Raw genomic sequence first — 21,786 nt, 5'->3', positions numbered from 1 at the left:
GCCGAGAGGGAAGACACGTCAGCCTTTCTTGGAAAGGGAGAGAAGAGAGCCTTTCCGAGCACGGGTCTGCAAGCACCAGGGTGAGCAGGGCAGTGCACCTGGAAAGCAAACCCTGACATCTCATCTAGCAGGTGCTCACTTGCACAAAGGATCTCTGTCATTTACATTTCACTTAGCAACTAGGGATAAAAGCAGACAAGCAAGGGGCAGATTCCAAGCACTCACCATGTATAGAGTTGTGCTGGACAAAATCGAGAGCTTGCCAGGGTCTGAGAGGACTGAGGAGACACGTACAGAATAACAGAAGGGTCCTTTACAGAGTAATGTGTCCGTCCACACATGCTTGTGTGTGGATCAACACTAATGACTGTCATTACCGAGTAAAAGAGTGCCCAACTTGATAGATCTGATGCAGTCGCCATCAAAATCCGAGCAGGCTATTTTGAAGAAATAGATAAGATGATTTGAAAATGTATACGGAAAAGCAAAGGCTCTAGAATAGTCAAAACAATCTTCAAAATGAACACAGCCGGAGGACATACACTACCTGATACCAACATTTACGGTAAAGCTTACAATAACCAGAGGCGCGCCTGGGTGGCTCAGTCAGTTAAATGTCTGCCTTCAGCTCAGGTCATGAATCTCAGCGTCCTGGGATCAAGCCCCGCAGCAGGCACCCTGCTCAGCAGGGAGTCTGCTTCTCCCTCTCCCTCTGCCCCTCCTCGCCCCCACTTGTGCTCTCTCTCTCAAATAAATATTTTTTTAAAAGCTTACAATAATCAGGACAGTGTGAAATCAGTGGAAGGAGAGACAAATAGATTGACGGAACAGAACAGATTCCAGAAATGGATTCATATATACACAGTTAGTTGATTTTCAAAAAAAGTGCCAAGTCAAGTCAATGGGGAAAGGAATGTCTCTTCAATGCAAACTGCTGAAACAACTGGAAATCCATTTGGAAAAAAATGAATCTTGACCTTTATCTGACCTTATTCACAAAATAATTTGAGGTGGATCATGGGCCCCACCTTAAACCCCAGGACCATAAAGCTTCTTGAAGAAAACAGAAGACTATCTTTGTGATTAGGAGTAAGGGCAGACTCTGTGGGCAGGATACAAAAAGGGGAAAAAGCCCTGCTAAAATGGCTTCATCAGAATTTAAAATGTCTGCTTATCAAGAGACACTATTAAGACCATAACTGACAAGCTGCAGACCTGGAAACATATCTTTGCAGCCATAAAACTGAGAAAGGATTTATATCCAAGACACGTAAAGAGCTGTTACAAATTGACAAGAAAAAGAAAAACATTGCAATTACAAAATGGGAAAAGACTTCCACAGCCACCTCACAAAGTAAGATACACAAACAGCCAATAAGCAGCTGAGAAAGTGCTAAACATCATGAGCGCTCAGGGAAATGGCCCGTACCTCCGCAGGGAAACACGACTGCATACATACTAGAAGAGCGAAAATAAACAACTGATGTTCCAGTTACCTTGTCACCCCCAAACTTAGCAATGTCAACCGTTATAATCATTTTAGTTATCTCTCACAATGTCTTTGGGTCAGGAACTCAGGAAGGGCTTGGCTGGGTGAGACCGGCCCGAGGGGCGTGGGAGTGGTCTCTCCCGCTCTTGCAGTCAGACTATGGCTGGATGTGGAAAATCGGGGACTGGAGCAGCTGGCGCATCTCCCTCTCTCTCTCCCTTCACATAGTTTTATGGTCTTTCCATGTGGTCTAGTTTGGGCTTCTTCACGGCATGGCAGCCTCAGGTACTCAGACTTCCTGCCAGGGGACTCAGGTCTCCCAGGCTAACAAGGATGCTATTGCATTCCGTTTTATGACCTAGCTAAGAAGCGACAGCATCACTTTCGCCACATTCCATGGGTTACAAGTGAGTCCACCAAACCCACCCAGACTGAAGGGCAGTGGAATTAGACTGTCTCTTGATGTGGAAGTGGCAATATTCTAGAAGAGCACGGCGGGAGAGGCGCCATTCCTGCAGCTGTTTTTGGAAAATACAATCTGTGGTGGATAAACCTGTCAAGAAAAGCAGACCGATCACACGAGGCCTTGTACGCCACACTCAAGTTCTATCCTGATTGGTTTTGTGATGGGGACCCACTGGCGGGCTTTAAGCGAGAGTGAAATTAGGCAACTGTCTTTAAAAGTTCGTGGCAGCAGGTGTGTGGATAAACAATTTGTGAGGAGGGTTTGGAAGCAGAGAAACCATTTAGGAGGGGGGTCCAGAAGTTCAAGCGCCAGGCATGACCGTGAGGAGTCCCGGCCTTGGGGGAGTGTCGAGGAAGGAGGGCCGCCTTCCAGCTGTTTTGTTCACGGAGAACCACGGAGAACCACGGAGAAGCAAGTTCGTTTGAGACGCGTTGGGCTTGAAAGGCCAGGGTAGACGTACGCGACTGGAACTCGGGAGATAAAAATTTAGGGAGACAACCAACAGCATTTTAAAAGGCACAGATGTGGACGTTTGTGGCAGGCCAAGTTTGGGAGACTGTCTACTCACTCCTCCCGGACGCACCTCGGACTGTGCCAAGTTCTCACACAGGGTGGAAGGCGCATGCGCACACCTACGTTCACGGGGAGGGGGGCCTGGCCGGCAGCTTCCGGATTGCGCACGCGCGGTCCGTGGCGGTCGCCATGGAGACGCGTGGCGCTGGCCGGGCGCGGAGCTCTTGCGGCCGCGGGCTCGGCGGCAGGGGTCTTGGGCTGTCCGAGGCGCAGGTGGCGGCGCGGAGGGCGGATGGACTGCCGCGGTGGAGCCGGGGCTTTGGGTTATGGCGAAGAGGGTGAGGACGACGAGGACGACGAGGAGGAGCGACAGGGTGGCACTGCGGGCTCTCGGGGGGCCAAACTGCCCCCCATCGCAGGCAGCGCCTCAGAACTGAACAAACGGAAGGTGAAGAAGAAAAAGAAGAAGACCAAGGGGTCCGGCAAGGGGGACGGTAAGAGGAGCAGCTAGCGCAGCAGCCTCAGCTCCCGCACCACAGTTTCTTCTCTGTCACCTGTCCCCACTCCTCACAGAGACCCCCGTCTAGGTGGGGACCACTTTCAGACCGGAGACAGAAACTCGCCAGTCCCAAACAGAGGTCCTCCCGCTCCCCACACATACCACTTAACGCAACACAGTGATGCCCAGCCCTAACCATAAAAACCATACATGTCCGCAGAGACCCCAAATCCTGCATGGAGAATTCTCAACATCCGTGGAGAAGATCCCCAACATCCCCAGCATTATTCCCGCAGAGCCTCCCAGCTCCACACAGCAACTCAGCTTTGCGCGGACACCCTCTCAATTTCCTAATCCCTCAGCTAAAACTCAGAATCTTAAATAACCACACTTTCCCCACAGAAATGTCAAGCCCGCCTACAGAGATCCCCTCATCTTCACATAGACTTTCCCCAAGCCTAAGATACTAAGACACCAGTGACAAACTGGCACAGAAACACAGGTTTTGCCTTCTGCCCCATGCGTTAGGGACACCTGCCCTCTCCATGCTATGTAGACATCCTGTAAATGCATAGAAAGTATCTTTCCTGCACAGACTGTCTCCTGCCACCCCCCATGTGCCAGCGCCAGCCTTCACCTGCACGCACACCATCACACCGGCCACTGCTACATACTCTTACCGTCCCCAACACCCTCAACAATACCGCCTTATAGCATCATAACCACCAAATAAAAATGAAGTACAGATACCCCATCCGGCACACACATTCCCAGGCTACAGATTCGTATGGGTACTCAGCTACACACTCGCGTGCACAAACCCCACCCCCCAAACACTTCCTGGACACATGCAACCAAATGCACACAGGTTCTCACTCCAGTGTCTCCCAGGGACACCTCATGTACGTACACACACCAACACCTGCCACAATCCCACAGAGTGCCTGTATGTCACCAAGTTCCTCTCCCAGAAGCCCCTGGATTTCTTGACACAGGCACTGAGCACCCAGGTTATGGAGAGAGAGTGCAATGGTGACATAGAAGACACCAGCCTGTGAGTGCTAGGTTTCCAGCGTCACTTGTGTGGTCCCCTTCTGGGGCTTTGACTGTCGGGGAGATGGCTCTCACCTCCAGCACCGGTAGTCCTTGATTCAAGTTTCTGGGCAGCCTTCCCCGTGTCGTCCTTGCAGTTGGGGAGAGGGAGCAATGGGAAGGTTATCATGACTTCTTCAGGTGGAATCTTAATCAAAAGGCAAGAAAAAAATTCTGGAATTGAGGTCAAAAGGCCCCACATGTATCTGCAAAACCAAATTAAGAAGTTTATTGTCTTGTTGGCTTAGTTTCTAACTCTGGAAATTATAGTGGCATGTAACTCCTACGGTCAGCAGGGGACACCAAATCGTTTTTGAGGAATGGGAAGGCATAGAAATGTCCAAGAAGACTTTTTCTTACTTTCTCTTTTTTTTGGGGGGGGGGAAGGATTTCTGTCTCCCCGAAAGCAGAAGGATGAACAAATGAAAGAACCACAACTTATAGTATTTTATATGAGGGCTCTATAACTCAGAAATGCTATTAATGTAAAAAAAAAAAAAAACAAAAAACAAAAACACCTCAGTACAAGCCACACAGCAGAAGTATTTCCTGGCTTGGCATGATACTGCTTTCTACACTCAGATTTGGGAAGCTTTTCTGTTGTTCTCCATCTCTCCCATCATAAAGAAGTCCAGACTAGGGGCGGAGTCATGGAAGGTACCTGGATGAGATACGGAGCATGAATGGCGGGTGGAAAGAACAGGAACAGGGCACTGGGAGCTAGGCCTGTGTTCGAATCCTGACCCCTGCCACTCACTATGTGTTATTGGTAAGGTAGCCTTTCGGAGTTTCAGTTTCCTCACCTGGAAAATAGGGCTGATGACTTTTATCGAGAGGACCCGGCCTATAGAACCAATAAATGGTTCCTCCTTCCCCAAGATGACTCGCCCGAAAGCCTAGAGCCAGTGGGTATGTACGAGGCCGGTGGGCTCGGCTCTCTGAGCCCTAGGTCAGGAGGGGCCTCCACCCGGGTCCCTTTCGGGGACTTGGGCATCACAGCTGAGCAGGCTGCGGGCAGGCACACTAACACCGCCGTCTGCTCCGCAGATAAACGTCAGAGTCGAGGCCTGAAGAGTCAGCCGCCGGCCTCAGCCTCGCAGGACATCTTAAGTCCCAGCAAAGATCATGGCCCCAGGCAAGAGCACAAACAGGACGAAGGCGAACACAAGCCCATCGCCCCTTACTCCGCCACTGTAAGTCTCCCCCACTTTGCCGAGATAGAAGAGAACCTCTCCAACCAGGTCAACGAAAGCCTGCGCTGGGACGGAATTCTCGCCGACCCAGAGGCGGAAAAAGAAAGGATCCGCATATATAAGCTGAACCGGAGGGAGCGGTACCGGATCTCGGCCCTCAAGGGCTTCCACTCTGACCCGGGCGGCGAGGAGAGCCCCGAGAACCTGCCGTACCTCCCGGACAAAGTCGGCGGCGCGGGCAGCGGGCAGCCCGCCCCGAAAGCCGAGCGGCCGGGCCCCCGGCTTCGAAGGGAGCCTGACGCCCAAGCTGCCGCGCGCCGACCCCGCGGCCGCTCGGCCCGACTGCGAACCCCGCCCCGCGCCGTCTCCGCACCGCCGGGCTTTGCGTTACGGGAGAGTAATAATAAAAGGAAATCAGAGCGCCTGAAGGAAGCAGGTGCCTGGTGTGTCCACGAGGTCAGCCCCTCCTTCCACCGGGCGCCTCGGGCCGGGGAAGTTGCGGTTCGGCACACGGGCTTGGGATGGACCACGCTCTTCCGAAGGTTGTGGGGTGTTTTCTTGGATAATTTGGCATCTCTTTGTTATTTAATTTCTCAGATGTCTGTAATCTTCTCCTCTAGAAGACAAAGTAATTATGTCCATTCTAACTCTTCAGCTAATTTAATGGGTAAAACTCCTCACACAGCATGCTTCTCTAGGCCCAAGGAACAGGCCCCAAATATCCTGGAGACTTTTTTTTTTTAATTGCATACACTCCCTGCCCTTATGTGGTCTTCAAAAAGTTAACTGAGTTCCCGAGCTCCATCCCTGGGAGATAATTGGGAGAAGTCTCAAAAGGAGTATTGCTTCTCTTCTATATATGGGCCTCCCAGGGAGCAAATTGGTGGTTGCCAGGGGGGAAGGGGGGGTGGGGGTGGGGGAAACGGGTGAGGGGGCTCAATTGTACAGTGATGGATGGTAACCGAACTTGTGGTAGTGATCACTTTGTAGCGGGTACAAATACTGAATTATGATGTCGGACGCCTGAAGCTTATGTAATGTTACCTACCAATTTTACTTCAATTAAAAAAAATATATATATATGTATGTATGGGGGTGTGTGTGTGTGTATACACACATATATGTGTGATTTTATATATATATACTCCTCCTCTAACCCCCTAAAACAGCGTTTAGGAGCTGGAGCATTAAAAACGTCCTACCCTACTTGTCCTAAATTAATCTTCTTCCCTTGCACCAGTATTAATTGGTGAGGGCCCTGTGCTGTGTTAGTTTGGGTTCTGGAGAAGCAGACCCTGAGACGAAGACTCAAATGGAAGCAGACTATTTGGGAGCTAAAAGCTCAATAGAGAGGCACAGGTAGGGGAGGGGAAGGCAGCCAATCCAAGGACATGGTTAAACCAGTTTCCCTGTCGGGTAACTGGAGCCTAATCCCACCGGGAGACACTGTCAGGATTATCCCGCCTGAGCGCGATGGAGCTGGGCCGTTCTACTGCCCGTAGGCAGTGGCTGAGGGATGGTCCCGGGGGCTGCTAATTTCCTGGTATTTCCTGGGGGCCTTCCTCGGGCACAAAGGTGCAGACCGGGAGGTGCAGGGGATGGGGTAGTCTCTATGCAACATAGTGTAGGGTCCAAGAGGGACAGAGGGGAGGGTTAAGATCAGGTTCTTGCCTTCCAAGGAATTGAAGACCCGCATTGTACTTGGAAGAAGTTGAAAGCCAATACAGAGCAACACAGAATGCGGTTTTGGAAGCGAAGTGAAAGTGATCATCTCGGTCCCTGCTAACCCAGCTGACAGAGCAGCCCTCTTCTCACCTTTCCTGAAATGGCCATTTACAGAGTTTTCACATGTTGGCCATCGTACGGTGGCAAACCAGCAAAGCGGCTTTCGGAAGAGCCCCGTCCTCCGCCTGGAGAGGAGGTTAGCAGCCGCCTCTGGCAGGGGCCCGCAGGCGAACAGGAATGGCCCTCCGTGGGCTGCTCTCCTGGTTGAGGGGCACCTATAGAATCAAGCGAAGAGGAACAAGGGCTTTGGTGTGTCCCCACGGGGAGGAGGCCATGGGACACGTGTTAATCCTCAGCCTGATGCCCCAGGGCTCAGGGTAAAGGCCGGAGGGTGGAGCGACGGGGCTGCACCTCCTGTGCAACCCCCCCCCCAAAGCACAGCGGCCAGGGGTGCTGTGTGCGGGACAGTCTGAAGCCGCAGGGTGCCTTGACCGCTTTGCAGGGGTGTCCTCCTAGGGCGGTGAGAGTGGGGGTGGCTTGTGGTCACCTTTCCGCTCTGAGATATTCTGGTGTAGTGGTTAGAACGACGAACTTCGCCATTAGAGCTGAACTTTTGTCTTTCCCGCTATGTGCCGGCTGTGTGAACTCAGGCAAATTGTTGAACCTCTCTGGGCGTTAGCTCCCACATCTGGAAACAGGGATGCAGTACTTACATAAAGCCTTTAGCAGAGCGCCTCGCCCCTAGGAAGCGCTCAGTCCATCGGCAGAGCTTTGAGCAGTGGTATTTTAGGTTGGGGTGACTGCACGGCCGCTGGAGAGGCTCTCCTGGTGACGGCGGAGCGCTCCCGCCTCAGAGGGTGAGTGGCACGAAGAGATGTGGATTCAGTGGCCGGCCAAGAGATACAATTCAAAGAAACCACAGAGCAAATTACAGGGGCCTGGAGCAAGAGGGAATGCAGGAGAAATGAAGCCAGGGTCTCAAAGTCTGGTGTTTTGGGGGGCCTTGGGGCCAAACAGAAAAGTGTCTCCTTGTAACCCGGAACCTTTTGCTTACTCGACGTATTCCGTTGTATGAACATACACCGCAGACACTGCAGTCCCTTCAACATACGGCTGTTGTGAATAAAACTGCCGTGACCATGCTCGTTTTTGGACCTACGTTTTCATCTCTCTCGGACGAGTATCTAGTGGTACTGCCTTGTGGGTTCATCGTGCGTCTCCCTGATACTCATGACGCGGAACACCGTTCACTGTGCTTATTTTACATCCGTGGATCTTCCTTTGTGAAGTGTCGTTCAAGTCTCTTGTGCATCCTTATTTTATTTTCAGAAGATTTTATTTATTTAGAAAGAGCAGGGGAAGAGGCAGAGGGAAAGGGAAAGAGAATCTCAAGCAGGCTCTCTGCGGAGCGTGGAGCCTGACACAGGGCTCCGTCTCACGACCCTGAGATCATGACCTGAGCCAAAATCAAGGGTTGGACGCTTAACCAACTGAGCCGCCCAGGCACCCCCTCTTACCCATTTTTTTAAAAATTTTATTTATCTGAAAGAGAGAGAGCATGAGCTGAGGGGAGGGGCAGAGAGAGAGGGACATGAAGACTCCCTACCAAGCAGGGAGCCTGACATGTGGCTCGATCCCAGGACCCCGAGATCATGACCTGAACCAAAGGCAGACATTGAACACACTGAGCCACCCAGGCGCCCCCCTCTTGACCATTTTTATTTTTTTAAATTTTATTTGTTTTTTAACATTTTATGTATTCATTTAAGAGAGAGCGAGAGCATGAGCCTGGTGAGAGGGGCAGAGGGAGAAGCAGACTCCCCGCTGAGCAGGGAGCCCAAGGCGGGGCTCAATTCCAGGACCCTGGGATCATGACCTGAGCGGAAGGCAGACGCTTAACCTACTGAGCCAGCCTGGAGCTCCTCTTGCCCATTTTTAATCAGGTTGTTCATCTTCCAGTGTTGACTTGTAGCAGCTCTTTGTATATCCTGCGTGTAAGTCCTTGTCAGATGTAAATGTTTTTTTCAGTCTGTGGATTACATTTTCTTTTTTTTTTTCTTTTTTTTTTTTTTTTTAGATTTTATTTATTTATTTTGACAGAGACAGCCAGCGAGAGAGGGAACACAAGCAGGGGGAGTGGGAGAGGAAGAAGCAGGCTCCCAGAGGAGAAGCCCGATGTGGGACTCGATCCTGCAACGCCAGGATCACGCCCTGAGCCGAAGGCAGCCGCCTAACGACTGCGCTACCCAGGCGCCCCATACATTTTATTTTCTTAAGAGAGTCTTTAAGAACAGAAGTTTATATATAAGAGAGAGTTTGATGGATTTTTTTCATACATTTTCTATTTCATCTTGTGTCAATTTGGTAAGATATGGTTTTGTGGGTTTTTAAAAAAGATTTTATTTATTTATTTGAGAGAGAGAGAGAGAGAGCATGAACAGGGAGAGGAGCAGAGGGAGAGGGAGAGGGAGAAACAGACTCTCCACAGAGCAGGGAGCCCGATTCAGGGCTCAATCTCAGCACCCCAGGATCATGACCTGAGCTGAAGGCAGACACTTCACCGATTGAGCCACCCAGGCGCCCCATAAGATACGTTTTTTGAAGTAGTTTTTCCTTTTTTAACTAAGTTGTTAAATTTACCGGCATAAAATTGTTACTAGTATTACCTTATTATGCTTTTGGTGCCCGTAGACCCTCTATGCAATTGTGACATGGCAATTTGTGCTATTTCTTCATCAAAGCAGCTGAGGTTATCAATTTTTTTCAAAGAATCAAAATTTTGTTTTTAGGGGCGCCTGGGTGGCACAGCGGTTAAGCGTCTGCCTTCGGCTCAGGGCGTGATCCCGGCGTTCTGGGATCGAGCCCCACATCAGGCTCCTCTGCTATGAGCCTGCTTCTTCCTCTCCCACTCCCCCTGCTTGTGTTCCCTCTCTCACTGGCTGTCTCTATCTCTGTCAAATAAATAAATAAAATCTTAAAAAAAAAATTTTTGTTTTTACAATGCTCACAATTATTTGTCTGGTTCTATTTCACCAGTACAAAACTTTATTATTTCCTTCCTTCCTCTTACTTCGGGTTTAATTTGCTTATCTTTTTCTAGCTCCTTAAGACGGAAATCTCCATAAGAGGGGTGGTAGAGGTGGGGGCTGCTTCATGCAGTTACTAGTAGTTAGGGTTACTTCAGGGTCCCCTTTTTGTTCTTTCAGGCTTCCAACATCTGTGTGATCAATTCTCTGTATGAAATGCCCTCTACTGGAAATATCTAGTATGGTTCGGGCCTTCCTGACTAGACTCTGACTGTTATACACAGTTGATACTAGCATTCTTTTTTTCTTTTTTTTAAGATTTTATTGATTTATTTGAGAGAGAGAGAGAGAACACGCACAAGTGGGGGGAGGGGCAGAGGGAGAGGGAGAAGCAGACTCCTGCTGAGCTGGGAGCCCAATGCAGGGCTCGATCCCAGGACCCTGAGATCATGACCTGAGCCAAAGGCAGACGCTTAACTGACTGAGCCACCCAGTCACCCCATACTAGCATTTTTTAAAGTGTATTCCTTCTTTCTTTTTTTAAATTTAAGATTTATTTATTTTAGAGAGAGAGAGCGTGCAAGCAAAGGGAGGGGTAGAGAGAGGGGGAGAGAATCTTCAGATTCCCTGCTGAGCACAGAGCCCAACATAGGGCTCAATCCCAGGACCCTGAGATCATGACCTGAGCTGAAATCAAGAGTGCGATGTTTAACCGACTGAACCATCCAGGTTGCGCCTTAAATCGCATTTCAAAAAACGTTAGTCCTACCAAATGCTCACATGTTCTCTGGTCCAATGACTTTGGAAAACGCTAGAGTAGATTCTCCCTTTTGAAGATTCTTAATGCACGTTACCATAGTAAAAGCTATGGTAGCTTATTGTACAGCAAATCTTTACTCCCTGCCCCCCATCTTCGTGGGGGAAGTATGGTTCCCTGACCCACTGCCGTTAGCTTTGACCGTGCGACTTGCTTTGGCCAATAGGACATGCATGAAAATGACTGGGTGGCAGTAGGGCAGACTTTAAGAGGTATTGTATGTTTCTACTTGCTCCTCTGGGATCCTTGACCTTCTCCATGAGAAGAACGTGTCCCAGATGACCTCTCCAACCTGCTTCAGAGACAGACGGAACAGCCTGAACTCAGCACCTAGCCTTGGGCAGAACTGCCCTGTCAGACCTATACATTTTCACACAAGAAATAAATGCTTGCTGCTGTGTGCTGCTACGAATTTGTGGTTGTTACGCAGCAAAAGCTGACTAATGCAGGTGTTCCATGAAGCTTTTCATTTTCCCAAACTTATTTGATCGTGGAACCTTTCTTCCCAAAGAAAGAACTTTGGGAAGTAGTGTTATGAATAAAACACTTTGTATTGATTATGCCCTAAAATAAAAATATTAGAATTCAATTTTGAGAAGAGGTATTTCTTGCAATTAAGATTTGTTACCTAATTAATAGAGTCATTCCCTTCTGACATTTCTGGGAAGTTAACCAAAATGGCTTCCTACAATTTATCATGTTGTCAATTACACCTACTACGTTTTCTCTTGAGGTGCGGGCTTAATCTGATATGCATAGAAAGGTATTTTTTGAGGGAAAACTGAAAAATTATTAGTTTTGGGGAGCCTGGGTGGCTCAGTCAGTTAAGTGTCTGTCTTCGGCTTAGGTCATGATTCCAGAGTCCTGGGATCGAGGCCGACATTGGGCTCCCTGCTCAGCGGGGAGCCTGCTTCTCCCTCTCCCTCTGCCTGCCACTCTGCCTGCTTCTGCTCTGTCAAATAAATAAATAAAATCTTTAAAAAAAATATTAGTTTGAACACGTTTGCTTCACTCTATACACACACGCACACAAAATTGTAGCTTTAATCTACACGTTTTAAATATTTTTCCAACATAACCTTGGAACTGCTATTAGCTTATTCATTTTATGGGAAATACTATAAAACCTAAGTGGCATGTTGTCATCCCAGCCAGCCAAATTGGACTTAATTTCTTTTAAAAAGGGACTGGCTTAAATACACACACACACACACACACACACACACACACACACACACACACACACTAATATGCATTCCCGGGACATATTTAAGTTGTAACTCAAAGACTAACAGGTAAGGCACAGAGCCTTGCCCTGAATTTGACATTTGAATGAAATAAGATGCCTTCACTTTGGATAATTCTTATCAATTCTTCTCTTATCAACACTTTGCCCAAAGGGACCTTCCTTCAGGGAAGACAACGGTCTGAGACTGAAGAGACTGTAGGTATTAAAAGAATAGTGTTATCACTCCAACTGCCTTACCTTGAGATATTGGAAGTAAGAATTTCCCAACACAGGTCAATCTTGCTTCTGACCGCAGGCTTGATTCTTGACAAAAGTACGTGTAGCACACTGATAGACATGGAGCCCTACAGTGGGGTCCTGGCACCCTGATACCAGTGTTTCTAACTGTCCCTTTGTCCAGTGCCTATAGGTTTGGCCAGCCCGGAGCAATGTCCCATAATAAAATAAGGATGTGTTAGACTCACAATGCATTTCTTCTGCAAAATGGGAGAAAGGCAATTTGAAACAGGAGGTGGGAAGGAAGAACTGGACCAGTCATAATTCCTGGGTAGATAAGTTTTAGCAAAGAGTACACGTTGCATCTGGGAACAAATTCCCTAAAACTCTCTGTGCTGAGGGGTCCCTGTGAAACCTTCTTGTACCCCAGGGGGAAGCGTGCTCCGAAGTATCATAGTATTAAAATACAATCACAGCTTAACATTTCTCAAGATGAGGTTTTTTCCTCATGTTTCTTCACCAAAACATTATAATTTTACTGTCAAAAAGAGAGGCATCTCTAAGTTTTGTTTCTTTAAAGATAATTTATTGTTAAATGAAGAAGTCACAAAGCAAAATGGAATGGGACAGGTGTCAAAGATAAATTTAAAAAATAGTTTTTGTCAAATACCGTGCTGGATTTTCTAAGGTTAGAAACAGGAGAAGAGTCAAATGAAAAGGTAATCTTTCTTTAAAAGGTCTGACTTTGAAAACAACTTTTCTCTGAAGATACAAATCATCCTTCTTACATGAAAGCTATAATTTAAGAGACCCAGAACAAAGACTTTTTAATTAATAAGTAAACGGTATCTCTCAGATAGGCTTAGGAATGGCTGGTTTTAATGAGCTTTAAAATCATCGCTTCCACCTCGTGAACGAACACAAGCCCACCAAGCTCAATGGCCTTTGACCCTTCCCGAAGTGTCCCACTCCGCCTTCTTACGCTCTTACGCGTCTTTCCCGTAACTTGCAGCAAAGCAGCTTAGAAGAAAAAAAAAAGGATTAGAAAGATTAGAAAGAACTACAGTTCGTTCCCTAGCGAATAACTTAAGATAAAACCTGCTTTTCCATTCGCATTACACATTCGCAATTGCTTACTTCTACTTACTTTACTGAAATATTTCAGATTCTCTCCACACCTAGAATACTTTGTCCCAACTTAACCCAACCCCCCAAACAAACAAATCTCATATGGACACCTCGAAATGCTGCTGTGGACCAAGGCTCCCATATGTGTCTCCTGCCACGCTGCTCACAATATTGTTCGGAGCTCATTCAAGGGTCCCCATTGGGCCAGGGCAAAGCCTTGGGAACTCTTTCAGCATAATTTAAAATTACATTTACCACTTGTCTTAAATGCCAAGATTATGAAATCAGAGAGAAAAAAATCCATTTTTATCAAGAAATGCCACGTAATTTACTCCTCCGAAGGCAGACAGCTTTTGTCACTCTGCATGAGTCCAGAGCGCCCCCTTCACGGGTCTCCGCTGAGCTTCACTATGGGAAACTTGGGACCACGGACCCAGCGAAGGCTGCGTCAAACAGTTAGGGGCATGACAAACTACACATTATGTTAAAGCCGAGGGCACCAGCCAGGTTGGCTCTGAGGTCTCCAGTGACTTCAAGTGAGAGATCATCACACCTGCTTTCCTCGGAACAAAAGTCCCTGCTGTGGCTCCAGGGTACCCATCGGGCTATCAACTCTGCTTTCAGGACACATGGAAGCCATCAACAGAAACCCAAAATACATCGGAAATCCGGGTTTACAAGACGCTCGAGCACATGGTCTAATCTGGATGTATTCAAAGGAAATATTCACGGATTGTTCTTTCCAATATTGGAAGAGAAAAAGCCACCTGTCACTGTCTTCATTCAAAAACTTCAGGGATTGGCAGGAGGAAGAAGCATGGGCTGGTGGGGAGGCAGGGTGGGCAGGGGGCTGAGGCCAGAGACAGCCCGGCCCAGCGCAGCCTCTGGCCCCTTCCGCGTCTGAGGCTGGTTCAGCTGAGCTCACGCAGTGTCTTCCACGCGCACCTAACGCCATGACTGTCACTTCCATTACAGTAAGCTCTTACAAGAAACGTGTACCGTCCAACAGTGCCCAAGTTTCGGAGTTTGACTTGTGACATCAATCCCTATCCTGAAGTCACCTTTCCTGCGCCTGGAGGGGGGGGGGGGCAATTTTCTTGCTTTCCGGCTTAGACTTATGGCACTGGCAGAAGTCCTCCGCGGTGGTGACCAGGTCAAAGTTGACCCGGGGTCCCTGGAGAGGACACCCATCCTGATGGAGCAGGTCACCAGAAACATCTACTTCGGCCTCTCCCAGACGCCGGCCCGTCCTGGGTGTGGCCGGCCCTTCCCACTGGGAGTGAAACCCCGTCATGGAGTCCCCAAAAGTGGTTTCCCTAAGCATTCTTCCAAAATGCTGTTTCTCTCAAAAGGGCCCTCGGCTATGTTCTGCCTTATGAAAAAAATAGGAAAATATTTGGAAACCCCAAAACACATATCAGGAGAGTTACACAAGCCTGTGGAGACATTACCAGATGCCAAGGGTTCAAGGCACTTTGCCAGAGCCCAAGCTGGGACTCAACCGGTGGAAAGACCCAGAACTGAAGCCATGGCTCTCATACTGGCCGCTGGTGGGCGTGAGTCTCCTGAAGAGAGGGGAGAACAGGGTGAACCTTTTCTCTTTTTTTAAAAAAGTCATCTTCTATAGCGGTTTGGGGTTTTTTGATATGAAAAGGACTTAGGGAATTCCAAGAGTCTTGGTGAACAGAAAATACAAATGGAAATGGAAATAAATGACGGAATGGAACTCAGCTCTCCACATATTGGACCCATAGGGATGTCGCAGCTTACGGAACCAGCACTGCTGCCGGTGACGACAACCCAGGGCTGGAAGGTCTTACACAACTCACTTCGTCCATCCCAGAGACTTTCTCCACGCTCTTCCTCAGGCTAACTGACCAGTGGCAGAAGAGCCCTCTCCTCCCTCCCGATTTCAAACAGGGGCCATTTTCCTTTTGCCCCAGTTGCCCTTCTACTGGTCATCAAACTGAGACTCTGCGGAAGCCACGCAGCGGCAACGAGAAATACACGCCTTTGGAAACCAACGTGAGCATTTTTAAAAACCCAATTCCCTCCATGATTCTAAGAGGCCATGACATTGTGTTCTTCCCCAGGCGGGGCTCAGAGGCATGGCGAGGCCAGACTCCTCTGGCCGGGGCACAGACGCCCCTCGACGGCGCGGAAGAGCCGGTCCGAGCCCCGGGGCTCCCGTCAGCACTCATCCGAGAGGCCGTCACCGCCCGGCAGCTCTGCGGCTTCCAGCTCCACGCTGGACAGGAACCTCCTCAGCGTCTTGCGGCAGTTGTAATCCAGCGTGGTGGTGTAGACGGTCTTGGGGTACTTGGGGTAGACGATGGTGGTGCTGAGGAAGCGGCTGGGCTTGTGGCGGGGCTCGAAGCGCACTTCGGCCTTGTAGCTGCGCCAGGTGCAGTTGGGGACGCAGGTGACCGTCTGGCTGCAGGAGGCCACGGCCAGGCCCAGGGGCAGGTGGACGTCGTCGATGAAGTGCCGCTCGGAGTCGTACCTGACCGACGACGTGTACCTGGGCGGAGAGAGAAGGCAGCACGGAGCCGGTCCCCTGAGCCTGGGGCGCAGCGGTCCCCGGCGGGCCCTTGATGCTCTCGTGGGGCAAACCTGGAGACCGGGGGCTGTGGTCGGAAGCGGCACAGAGCTGCCGAAGCGCTTACGGCCGGTACTGTTGGAAGCACTTTCTCTCCAGGACCTAACTGAACTGAACCAGCCACCCCGGGACGGGACATGGCGGGGCAGAGGTCAAGGTCACAGTGGGAGTGAGCCGTGGGGCCGGGATTTACGTGCAGGTGTGCAAGACGGCCCCGTTCGCCCTGCACGCACCGCTGCTCGTGGCAGGCAGCGCCCCGGAGGCCGCGCCCCTGCGTGAAAGCTCGGACAGCCTGCTCGGGCTACTTCTCCAAGCCTCGGTTCCTCTTTCTGTGAACCGAGCCCAGAAGGAACTGAGCAGGGTTCACGGGCAGCAAGGGGTAGAAGTCAGTGGCCGAACAAGGCGGTTTAGCCGCTCACTAGGGTTCAGTGCTCGGTTTTTTCTGTCCCCTGAAGTCACCATCAGCTGGCTTTCTTTTTTTTAATGTAAGCTCTCTGCCCAACTTGGGGCTGGAACTCACGACCCTGAGATCAAGGGGTGCGTGCTCTACCGACTGAGCCAGCCAGGCGCCCCCACCGTGGGCTTTTTAATGACAGGATGCCAGAACCCAGAAATTCTTAAAGTTCAGTAACACCGAGTACTAGTACTTGGTCCCCCTTGGCCTTTGGTGTAGAGACCCTCAAACCAGAGACTTGGAGATCTGACCGCATCAATCAGAGCCAATTACCATCTTGATTCCCATAAAATAAATTAACTTCCACGTTCCTCAGCAGCTACTTTACTTTTTTTTTTTTAAGTCTTTCTTTGGTCATTTGGGATCTTTTTTTAAATTTTATTTTAATGTAAGCAAAGCATTAGTTCATTTTATTGAGTAATTATTACAGCTTCATACAGCATCCCACAGCTGCCCCCACCAGCCCCTACCCATGGGTCAGGGAGTAAGAATTAGCATTCTTTTCAGTGGATCGGATGGATGATGGAAACGTCTATTCTCCTTAAGCAAGTAGGTAAGAGGCTGGTGGAAGCTAATGTCATAAAGTCATGTCCTCATTTTGTTCAAAATACAAGTTCTGCAGGAATAAAGGACTGCACTGCTCACCTCCAAACCGGTGAACTGCCTTTGTTCCCATCAAAGGGCCTTTTGTGTTAAGGGAACTGAAACTTCAGCAAAAAACCCCACCAGCTACCAAAAGTAAAATTCCTTTCCCTGAAGAGACAGATATTTAATAGAGGCTCTCAATGGATCTCTGCCCCCAGGTAATCCTGGCTGAGATAAATTCCCAAAGGAAGAATGGTACTGGCCCAGTGAAACTGTAAAATGAGACAAGGTTATAGCACCTTGAAGCAGGGGTGGGGCAACGGGGGAAGCAGCTTCTGGAAAGAGGAATTATTTCATTACGAAACCGTACATACTACTGGCCATGGTGTGCAAAGGCAGAAAGTGCAAAAAGCAAGTTGCAGGACGTTACTACAACATGATCTTGTTTTTATTTCAAAAGGCGTGCCTATGTATTTAATTGGTTAGAATACACAAACCCAAACTGGTACCCAACAAACTATGAATAGTCTTTGGCACACTTTTGTGATTAACTCATTTTTTAAAAAATAACAAGCATTCATTTCTGGAATAAACAATGAGAAAATGAAAAACTCCAATCACATCTGGGCCTGCTGTATTTACCTTACTTCCGTCGGTGGTAAGGGGTCAAACTCCACTCCTTCGCCAAAGGACAGGGGGCACAGCCTCGGCGAGCAGGCAAAGGCCAGGGGGCTGGGGAGAGACGCCGGGTTCTGTGAGGATGGAGAAGGCAGTTAGACCACAGGCCAGGCTGGCGCATGCCCCGCAGAGGTCCCGGCTCTGAGCAGCCGGCGGATGGGCCCAACTGTGACTTGTGTCGTCCTCCTGGGAATGATGCCAGAGAAAGGGCGCCCACAGCACGGTCAGAGCTCTGGATGGAGAGCCACGAGGTCTGGGTCACATCGCATGCCCCGTTACCTCGTCTGTACACCAAGGGGGATGCCTCCTTCCTGTGCTGAGGTTTTGCGAGAGGCTAAGGGGCTCAGCGTCAGGACCCCGGCGAGCCCCCGGGGCTGTTGCGCCATCCCCCAGCAAGGCCGTGAGAAAACCTCGATGAACTGGGGCTTCACTAACCAGAACCCGCAATTATGTGTCCCGCAACCCTGTCATTGCCTCAGCAACACTCAGAAAAGGGCAGAATGAAAAAATTCTACCAGAAATTTGTTCACACTGAAGATTTAGTGGGACTCCCCCTGCCCTTCTCTGCCTCCAGGACAGCCAGACTGACACCCGGCCGAGACGGAGGGGCCACAGACTCACTGGGAAGGTGAACTCCAAAACGTTCTCTACACCACCTTCCACTACTCAGCAAACTCAAAGAACCAGAGCACGGCATCCCTAGAGGTTAACTGGCTTCTAGCCCAGAGGAAGGTCCGCACATCCCGATTCATCAAGTAGCCTGAATAAGGGGTGGTTCTGTCCTAGACACAGGTGCTAGTTTTCACCTGACTTAACTGGAATCGGGCTTCTGGGTTAAGTGTTCAGCAGGGAGCCCTTCGGGTTCCTGGGTTTCCTGGAGATCTGTCATTTTCTTTGCCTAATTTGAGAGCAGAACCCACACTTGGGCCAGGATGTGGCAGTGGCAGCCCCGCCCCCACGTCTTCCAGGGTAGAGAAGGAGGCAGACAGTTTCAGACTCTTACGTGTTACCAGAACAGGTGTCAGGTGAGGGCGTAGGGTGGAAATACAAAGTCAAAGGGGACCTGGGGAGGTGAGGGAGGGGCAAAGTGTCCTCAGGGTCCAGCTCCTGACCTTGGGTGGAGGGCTGAAGAAGCCCTGGCTGGGGGAGGGGCTGTGGCTGGGTGGTCTGCGGATGGGGGCCGGGGAAGGTGTGGGCACTGGCTGCTGCCGGGCTGTTGGAAACAGCCCCCGAGTACTGACAGTGGGCCCTGCTCTGCCCCCAGCCCCCTGGCTACCAGACACTCAACCTAGGGAGCACCTTCGGGCAGTCCTGGGGGCTGCGGGATGACAGCAGGAGGGGAGGCAGACAACTGTTCCACACTCACACGGCGGCCAGGAAGCCACACAAGCACTCAGTTCTCTTGCCTCTGGCTTACTGGCTCCCTCCTCCCTGCCCACCCAACAGACACTCCCTGGGCACACACCTCAGCCCAGGTGCAGGCTGGAGATGGGACAGGCATCAGGAATGACAACACACATGAACAAGGTGCCACCAGGGAATGGGCACCAAGCCACCGATTTTGGCATGGCTCTGGGAAGCATCAAGGAAGACTTCCCAGAGGAGGTGACGAGTTGGGCTTGAAGGGCCAGCAGGGCTCTGATAGAGAGGTCAAAAAGGCAGCTGTAGGAGGGGATGGGCTCAGAGGGAAACGGCACACGAGGCAGAAGAGCAATATTGGAGGCACCCTGTACGTATCTGCCTGTGGTCACGGAGACGAGGCTAGAAGGGCCCGACAGCAAGGGTTCTGAAGGCCAAGGTGAAGCAAGCGCTGCCTTCCAGTGGGAATGAGAGGGCACCGAGGTCCCGGAGACGGGGTCAGTGGGTCAAGAATTCCACGCCTATCAACGTGCACAGGTCGTTAAGGAACAGCAGCTGCCACTGACTACTTCACCCCAGGGGAGAGGGCTGTACATCCCCATCCCCAAGGGGGCGGGAGGGGGGCTGAGAGCCCCACTTTGAGCCTTGGCTGTAGACAGGATGTGGCTTCCCCTGAGCGCTAGGTAAAGGCAATAAACACCACCACCAGAGCGATTCCTAAGGCAAAAAACACTAGGTGTTTTTTCTTTAAATAAAAACTTTGAAATAAAATAAAAGGATTCCTTTTTGAAAGGTTCCACCCATCTAAAGTCCTCCCACCCACCAAGTGCCAGACAAGGGTTAGGTGACAGGAGAAGGGGGGGCACCAGGAGGCCGGAGGCTCATGGGGTTAACTTTTCTCCAAGGTCCCCTCCCACACCACTAACACGGTCCCCAAAGGCTGGCCCCACTTGCTCTCTGAATCAGGGAGCTGAAGCACACACACCCTTCTCCCCAAGACCAGCCAGGAGGGGGCGAAGACCGGGGTGCCAGGCCCGCAGGACAGAGAAGGCTGGGGTTCCTTCTCGGTGTCCCGGGCCCCTCTCCCGCCCGGCCCGGGCAGGAATGTGGCCGAGCCGCAGCCTGGCAGCCCCGGGCGCCGCCACCCCAAAGAGAGAAGGCGGGGGCTCGCCTCTCCCGGGGCTCTCGCGCCTCCTAGGCGATGACAATTTTCCAGCCACCGGCTCCAGCTGGCCAGGCTCTCGCCGCGCTCCCGCCCCGGGCTCCCCGCGATGGCCACGCCGTCCCGACGGGCGGGTGGCGGCGCCGACGGCGCGCCGGAGCGGGCCCGCAAGGCTGGCGGTGGTCCCTGGGGAACCGGCTGCGGGTGGGATGGGGAGGGAAGGGGCCTGAGCGGGGCCACTCACCGGGGCCGCGGGGGTCGCCGCCGCGTCGGGCTCCAGCGTCCCGGGGGCCGGCGCGCGCTCCCCGCCGCTGCCGCCGCCCCCGGCCGCCGCGAGCCCCCAGTGACTGGGGCTGGGGCTGGGGGGCAGCCCCGAGTCCGGACTGTCCAGGACGCCGTCGCCCTTCTTCTTCGTGTCCACGAGCTCGGGCACATCCTGCAGGCTCAGCCGGCCCACCATGGCTGTTAGCACGCCGGGGCCGGGGCCGGGGGCCGGGGGCCGCGGGCGAGCGAGGGGCGCGAAGGGCGCACACGCGGGCCGGGCCGCTGCCCACCCGGCCGCCCTCCCTGCCTGCTGCCCGCGCGCCGTCCGGGTCTCGCCGGCCGCCGCGCTCCCGGCCCCGCCCTCCGCCCCGCCCCGCCCCGCCCCGCCCGGCGCGCGGGGACCGACCCGCACCGGCCGAGCCGCGAGGCCCGGCGCCAGGGGCCGCTGCGCTCCCGCCGTGCGCTACCCGCGCCCTGGTCCTCACTGCAGCCCTGCCCGCCTCGAGCGGCCGATCCGGGCGCCCTGGGGGCGCCGGGGGAAGGGGGCCGTTTCGCCGCGAGAGGGAAAGGCACCCCAGCCCCGCCGCAGCCCCGCGCCCCGCGCCCTGCTACAGGTGGACGCGGGACCCTACTCGCACCAGGCTCCTGATGGCGCCTTGGCCCCTGGCCCTGGCCCGGCAGAGCCCGGCGGGCCCTGGTGTGGGGCCCTGGCGGTCTGGGGAGCCAGAGTGGAGCCCCGGCCTGCAGAAGCCTGGGGAGCGGGCCGAACCCAGCGAGCAAACAACTGGAAATTATTAATAGTTAATGCGCCTCGTATGGCTCCAGCCGCCTTTTGGCTCGGCAGTGCGGGCTGTCAGTGTGTCTCCGGCTCTCATTTCTACCCCGGAGGAAAAGAGGACCTACTCCGAGTATCCTCAGGGGATTCCAGGAGGGGGACACACATCACTCCCTGGTCTGGCTGCTCAGCTGAACGGGCTGTGACCACACCAGAGAGGGAAATTCTGCAGTGGGCGCAGACTGGGACCTCGAACGACATGAGCTCAGCAGGCTGCCCACGGGCTGTCTCATGGGCCAGGGGCTCCTGGTGGGGACCACAGCTTTTCATTTATGGGAAATCCTGTCTAAAAACCAGATTGGGGGAGTCCTCCCTTCTTCAGTTTGACAGAGAGGCTTCATCTCAGTGGGAGCTCGGTTCAGTAGCTGTCAGCCGTGGAGCTGGGCTATTCTCAAATCTAGTATTTTGCTCACAAAGCCCTTCATGATTTTCAGTAA

General features: G+C 51.9%; 2 protein-coding genes across 2 annotated transcripts; one reads left to right on the top strand and one right to left on the bottom strand.

Annotated features, from left to right (window-relative positions):
* The first annotated feature begins 2,662 nt into the window (after nt 1–2,662).
* LIAT1 (ligand of ATE1) lies at nt 2,663–5,761 on the top strand. The gene is given in 3 exon segments (XM_045773391.2): nt 2,663–2,962; nt 5,107–5,533; nt 5,535–5,761. Coding segments are annotated over 3 exon segments (774 nt in total). The 5' UTR covers nt 2,663–2,760; the 3' UTR covers nt 5,680–5,761.
* Nucleotides 5,762–13,142: 7,381 nt separating this feature from the next.
* RFLNB (refilin B) lies at nt 13,143–20,832 on the bottom strand. Its single transcript, XM_045773441.2, has 3 exons — nt 20,495–20,832; nt 17,694–17,803; nt 13,143–15,934 (listed from the first exon to the last, which is right to left on the bottom strand). Exons 1-3 carry the CDS (start codon nt 20,708–20,710, stop codon nt 15,604–15,606), a joined length of 657 nt encoding a protein of 218 aa, XP_045629397.2. The 5' UTR covers nt 20,711–20,832; the 3' UTR covers nt 13,143–15,603.
* Nucleotides 20,833–21,786: the final 954 nt, after the last annotated feature.

This window comes from Ursus americanus, chromosome 23, assembly GCF_024610735.1.
Source record: "Ursus americanus isolate L20-20 chromosome 23, mUrsAme1.1.p, whole genome shotgun sequence".
Lineage (NCBI taxonomy): Eukaryota > Metazoa > Chordata > Mammalia > Carnivora > Ursidae > Ursus > Ursus americanus.
Note: the sequence above shows the minus strand (reverse complement) of the source record. Positions and strands in the feature narration are given on the sequence as shown.

Excerpts from the sequence above, each read along its gene's own strand:
- RFLNB (XM_045773441.2), bottom strand. The coding sequence starts at position 20,710 with ATGGTGGGCCGGCTGAGCCTGCAGGATGTGCCCGAGCTCGTGGACACG. Across the intron at positions 17,804-20,494 it reads CGGCGACCCCCGCGGCCCCG|AACCCGGCGTCTCTCCCCAG; the intron begins GTGAGTGGCCCC and ends CCATCCTCACAG. Across the intron at positions 15,935-17,693 it reads TTACCACCGACGGAAGTAAG|GTACACGTCGTCGGTCAGGT; the intron begins GTAAATACAGCA and ends CTCTCCGCCCAG.